Source organism: Camelina sativa, chromosome 8 (genome assembly GCF_000633955.1).
Source record: "Camelina sativa cultivar DH55 chromosome 8, Cs, whole genome shotgun sequence".
Lineage (NCBI taxonomy): Eukaryota > Viridiplantae > Streptophyta > Magnoliopsida > Brassicales > Brassicaceae > Camelina > Camelina sativa.
Window position 1 is genome coordinate 21,200,251 of NC_025692.1, and position 6,000 is coordinate 21,206,250.

At 34.9% G+C, this 6,000-nt stretch overlaps 2 protein-coding genes and 1 non-coding gene across 3 annotated transcripts; all 3 read right to left on the reverse strand.

Moving 5' to 3' along the window:
- LOC104707756 (calmodulin-like protein 6) lies at positions 1,109-1,975 on the reverse strand. Its single transcript, XM_010424175.2, has one exon. It carries the CDS (start codon positions 1,765-1,767, stop codon positions 1,303-1,305), a length of 465 nt encoding a protein of 154 aa, XP_010422477.1. The 5' UTR covers positions 1,768-1,975; the 3' UTR covers positions 1,109-1,302.
- On the reverse strand, positions 2,554-2,625 carry TRNAT-UGU. The gene has a single exon. It is a non-coding gene; the product is annotated as a tRNA-Thr (tRNA).
- On the reverse strand, positions 2,841-4,496 carry LOC104707757 (cytochrome b6-f complex iron-sulfur subunit, chloroplastic). The gene is made up of 5 exons (XM_010424176.1): positions 4,349-4,496; positions 3,984-4,237; positions 3,512-3,629; positions 3,205-3,387; positions 2,841-3,120 (listed from the first exon to the last, which is right to left on the reverse strand). The coding sequence occupies exons 1-5, from the start codon at positions 4,391-4,393 to the stop codon at positions 3,016-3,018; spliced, it is 705 nt and encodes a 234-aa protein (XP_010422478.1). The 5' UTR covers positions 4,394-4,496; the 3' UTR covers positions 2,841-3,015.

The following is a 6,000-nucleotide window of genomic DNA, read 5'->3' on the forward strand; positions in this document are numbered from 1 at the left end:
ATCTAATTAGCGAGGTGCAGTGGAGCTGAGACCCTGTTTTCAGGGAGAACCCCTTGGCAGAAACTGTAATTTCTATGAAGCTATATGGATTCTTACTGAGGCTTTTTTTCTTCTAAAATCCTTTTGTTTTGGGTTTTGTTTTATTGTTACTACATGTTTTAGTGATCTTAGTTTCAATTCTATGCTATCGGGAAATTCCATTGGTCTAACCGTTCATTTACTATGGAGATTGGAGAATCTAAATATTGTCTATGGACCATGTAACGGTGAACTATTCTCAATTTAGTGGTTAATAAGTAAATTAAATATGTAAAGAGGTGGGGATTTGGTGACGAAACGAATATTTCGTGGACTAGAGTTTCAGATCTGGGCTCTTCACCCAGAATTTGAAGAAACTACCCTTGGCTGTCTGAGTATTCCCTCTCTTAAATTGTCTTGAAGTTTATTTGTCTAACCAACGACGACATGTTAATGTCAACCAAGTAACGGTTGACATTACTTGCTGAAACAAACATGAACACTAAATATGTTTTTAGTAAAGAGAGTCATGTTTTTTTTGGATTTAAATTGGTTGCCGATGATGATCTAATCTTATTAGCGAGGTGCAGTGGAGCTGAGACCCTGTTTTCAGGGAGAACCCCTTGGCAGAAACTGCAATTTCTATGAAGCTTTATGGATTCTTACTGAGGCTTTATTTTCTATATCTTGTTTTTTTTTTTTTGGGATTGTTTTAGTGTGAATACATGTTTAGTGATCTTAAGTTCGCCCGTGTTCTAATAGCTATGTATTGTTAACCTTGCACCAAAACATAGCAAATTATGGATGGCTCTACCGAAATTTCTTTGTCTTAAAAGACTCATCACCATAACTAGCGAGTTTGCCCGAGGAAAACAAACATGACTTCGATATGAAAATTGTAATACTAATTAGTATCGTCCAATAATGGCAATTCCAACATTTTTTATAAAGACCTCTGTAAACGGTCAGACTCTAAGACTTATTGATTGAATCCAACCTGTCGTATATGAATTTCAAATAAAAAATGTCATAGTAACATACTCCTCAATCGTTTTATCGTATCAAACGTTATTTCTGAAAATAAACAAAATTAATGTTGAAGAAAGCATCATCACTCATCACGTTATAAACAGACGCATCTACAGTTTTTTACAATGTTATCTTGCAAGTCTAAACAATGATATATTTCGTTTATGATCTTCTTTCCAGACCGCAAATGGTTATATAAATTAACAAAAATTAAAAACAAAAGAAACTTAAAAAAAAAAAAGTGAAAAGTTAATATCAGCTCACTGAGCTAAAAAAGCGACCCTTTTTCATCATTTGTCTAAACTCCATGTAATTAACCCTACCATCACCGTCAACGTCCACTTGCATTATCATCTTCCTACATTCCTCCAAGGTCTTACCTTGCTTGAGTCCCAAGGAAGATAGAACCGCTTTCAATTCTTCCACCGTGATAAACCCGTCTCCGTTCCGATCAAACACGTTGAACGCTTCCTTCATATCTTCTTCTCCTACCTCGTCCTCGTCTCCGACCATTATCGTCTTGTAAAGCTCTCCAAACTCTTCAATGTCAACACAACCGTCACCATTAACATCGATCTTTTGGATAATCTGCGTTAGCTCGCTTTCGGGTATCATGATCCCGAGGTTCTTTAATGACTCGCTGAGCTCCTTTGTAGTGATCTTTCCGTCTCCGTCCTTATCGAACATTTGGAACACACGTTTTATCTCCGTGGAATCCATTTGTTTTTGAAAAAAAAAAATTAGAGGTTTTTGTTTTGGAGGTGGCGTGTGGAGGAAGAAAATGTGGAAAAAAGAGAATGATGAGACTCCGAGAAGCCGAGAAAGAGGTCCTTTCTTGGCCTCTTGGAGACCCGATGAGGGTAGTTTCAGAAACTAAGGAGAATGTTTAAGAGAATTGGTGAAAAATCTTAGCCAAAAGCTCGAGGTAATAACATGTAAATACGGACAAAAATAGGAGAGATAGAGAGAGATTTGTCTTATTGTTGGTTGAGAGGAAATGTTGCTTCTTTCAAAGGAGCCTTGTGGCATTTGTACCATCGAAGTCTTGTAAAAAAGTTGATCGGTTCAATAAAATTGTATTTTTAGTTAATTCATAATTATCATTAAATAGTCTAAGTATAAATTTACAAACGTTTTCCATAGCCGAACAAACAAAGATCCTAAACATCAATTTCGAACCAAGGTACTACTATAATTTCCCATAGTTCTAAATATTTTAAACTTAACTTATCCAAACAGCTTGCAAAAGACCAAATCCTTTGGACTTTGGAGTGGTTAGCCAGTATGTGATACTGTCCCAACTATGTGAAGTCTTTTGAGTATATTTATACAAAATAAGATTTTTCAACGATAGATAATAATTTATTAATACCCCGGTTTAATGATATATGTTCAAATTCTCACTTTAATCATCCCGTGTGTTATGAACAAAAAAAAAACAAATTATAACAAAGAGAATGGTGAGCAAAATTGAGCCAAGACATAATAAAGCAATGGATAAAAAAGTGCCCACACGCAGGATCGAACTACGGACCTTCAGTTTACAAGACTGACGCTCTACCACTGAGCTATACGGGCTTTTGTGTAACTACACAGTAAAGTATTTATGTATCTGTAACTATTAAGTTATTTCATTATCGTAACAAACATTAAATTGCACCCAAAGTCACTCTAAAAGCCAATGAAATTCAGTCATGTATTGAGGCCGAGGAACAAGTCTTGTGTTCCCAGTAGTATTGATACAAGTGTAATATGTTTGAGTAAAAAAGAAAGAGTGAAATTAAACAAGAAACTTGGGGAAGTGACTGAACATATTATTTCATATAAGAGGCAAGAATTCACAGAGTAATGCCAAGAAATGTATGATTACAGACAGCTTTTACATTATAAGAACAGCCGAACAAGTCTTACACAAAAAGAGCAAATCTTTCTTCTTCTCTTGTTGAAGATTTGTTGAAGGGTCTTAACTTAAGACCACCATGGAGCATCACCGGTCCTGAAGTCAGTTTCCACCCATGGAACAAAAAGAACCTTCCCAGTATCATCTATGTCAGCGTGAGCCAACGCTAGCGACTGTTCCATGAAAATAAGTTTAGTTTAGAAGGTTCACTTTAGAGATACGCAGAAAGAGAGAAATGTGGTTCATTTTTGACTTACCAACGGCGCTGGACCTCTAACGACTCTGCCTTGGGCGTTGTATTGGGAACCATGGCAAGGACATAGAAACTTGTTCTCAGCTTTGTTCCATGGCACAACACATCCAAGATGAGTGCACACTGCATTGATACCGTATGTCGCTAGAGTCTTGTCGTTCTCCACAACTAGGTAAGTCGGATCTCCCTAGAACGTAAAATCCACACACATTGAGATGCAAGAACTTTTGTTGAGATCTTGAAGTAGTGTTTCAAGGAAAGCTAAATATCTTGTTCATCTTCTTATAGTACTAATGGATTTATTTATTTACCTTTAATCCTTGGGTGAGGGTTCGGTCACCGGGACCATGAGTCTTAAGCCATTCCGTTGCAAGTACATCGTTTCCAAGTGCATCCTTGGCTGGAGTACCACCACCTCCACCTCCGGTACTACATTTTTCAAAGAAACGTAGAGATTGGAATAAAAAACAACGAATTAAAAGAAACTCTCTATAAAATCTCACATCTGAGAAAAACCAAAGAAGCCATCAAGTGATTCATAGCTACATACTGGATTGAACCAAAAGCTAGGAACATACAAAAGCAAATTCAAACTTCACCACTATACAAAGAGTCTCTAGATTTTCAACCTAATGCAGTCAATGATCAAAAGATATACTAAAAATTTGTAAACTTTACCAAAACAAAACATAATAACAAAGACGCATAGTGATGCAATAAATGTTCCAAAAGAAAGAATCAAGAACCAAATCGAGAGGAACAGAGTAAAAGTGGTGAACTCACCCAGGAGGAACAAAGAAGGAACCGTAAGGGACAAGCATATAGCCAGTAGGGAGAGAAAGAGCTCCAACAAGAAGAAGATTCAAAAGCTTTCTCTTTTCCATATCTGGAACTCTGTCTGCTGGAATACTCGACGCTTGACAAGCAATTCTCAATCCAGTCTTCTCCTTTCTTACCATTTGATGATTCGTCTTCGTTGGCTTCACGAACAACCCACGCGACATCGCCGCCATCAAAGCGCTTCTGCTCGAACCAAGCTGCACCCCAAAAAAAAAAAACAAATTTTTTAAAAACCCATTACTCTAAATCATCCCTAAAACTCGAAAATTCTCCCGATCGTTTCGATTCGAATGATCAAGAATGAAAACCTGAGTAGCAGGGGAAAGGGAGGAGGACGCCATTGATGTATTCATCGAAAGCTTTAGCCAAAAAAATGATAAAAGGGTTTCGGTCCGGAGGTTTTGATGTTGTGGAGGAGGATGACAAGTGGGATCACAGAGAGATTTAAGACCACTGAAGAGAGAGAAGCAGATAAGGCACGCGCCAGCCTCTGCTTCCACATAGCCACATCCTTTCAGATTTTGGATTTCTTGATAATGGTGCTTCTTAATGGGCTTTTAATGGCCCAACAAAGAAACTTAATGGGTTATTTGCTATCTATCAGGGCCTCTAGTCTCAATGGTTTCTCTGTATCTATCCAAGCCCCCGGAATTGAATTAGTTCAAATGTAAGTTACTAGGATCAGACCCGCGCTACAGAGCGCGAATTAACATAATAGAATATTCTATATTTTTTTCGTTATAGTGAATTACGTGTATATAAATGTATTGAGATTATATAAAATAATAAAAGGAAAAAAAAAGTAGATGATGAGTTTTGATAAAATGAAAGAGAAAAAAACTGAGAAACAATTATAATGAACTAACCCGCAAAAAAAATTGTATTCGTAGAAATATCAATCATAATTTACTCACCATATGATTGTGAGTTTTGTAAATCAACCCGTGTATATTTAAAATAAATATGACAGAAAAATAAGTAATATTTGTTGTAACACTTAAAAATGTAATTTAGTAATTTAATATTACAATAATATATTTAGTGTCAATTGAGAATAACAATTCTCTTTAATATCAATTCTATTTAATAGAGTAATGTGAATTCTAACAATTCTATTTAATATCAAGTGAAGAACATATGTCGGAAAAAAACACAAAAGTACACAACCCGTCTAACCCGCGAGCCACCATGGGTGTATATATCAAAGCATCTTTACAATAGATTTTGTTACAATTAATTTGACATTTTGTTACAATTACTTTGACATTGTATTGTATATTGAGTAATTTAGTACATAATATAGTTGGATTTTTTTTACATATATTGTTTAATATAAGAAATTAAATTAGAAGTTCGTTAAACAATATGATTTTAAAAAACTAATACTTCAAATACAAAAAGTAATAAAAATGACCAATTATTCTTGTACAAAAACTAATTGTTGAATTTGGTTAATATTTAATAGTATTATTAGTTTTTGTACTTGAATAATAGACATATAACAATAGAAACTGAGGATGAGAATTACAAAATTTTCATTTACAAAAACCATAACACCCACTAAAACAAAACTTGTGTGTCACTTAATTAGTATTTGACCAAAAATATATATATACACAGTATAGTCTAAGACTCTAAGTATAATTTTCTTCAAGATAATATTTATTCTAGTTCAATAGTTGTTTTTTGTTGTTGTTGTGTAGCCATTCTCCCTTATTCTCATCATCCAGACTTAATTCCTTTGCTCCATTGCTTCTTGCTTGTTGCCTCAACGATAAAAATTTCTTAAACCTGTTGTAATTATAAACAAAGAAATAAGAATAATAACTTGATAAAGTAAACCAAAAACTCATTAGTACCTTGATCTTGTTGATCTTGATTTTCTTTTTGATTTTGTTCTCCACGACATGTGTTTTCATTTCACTCATGTTAACCACCTAAACCAATGACATCTACATGA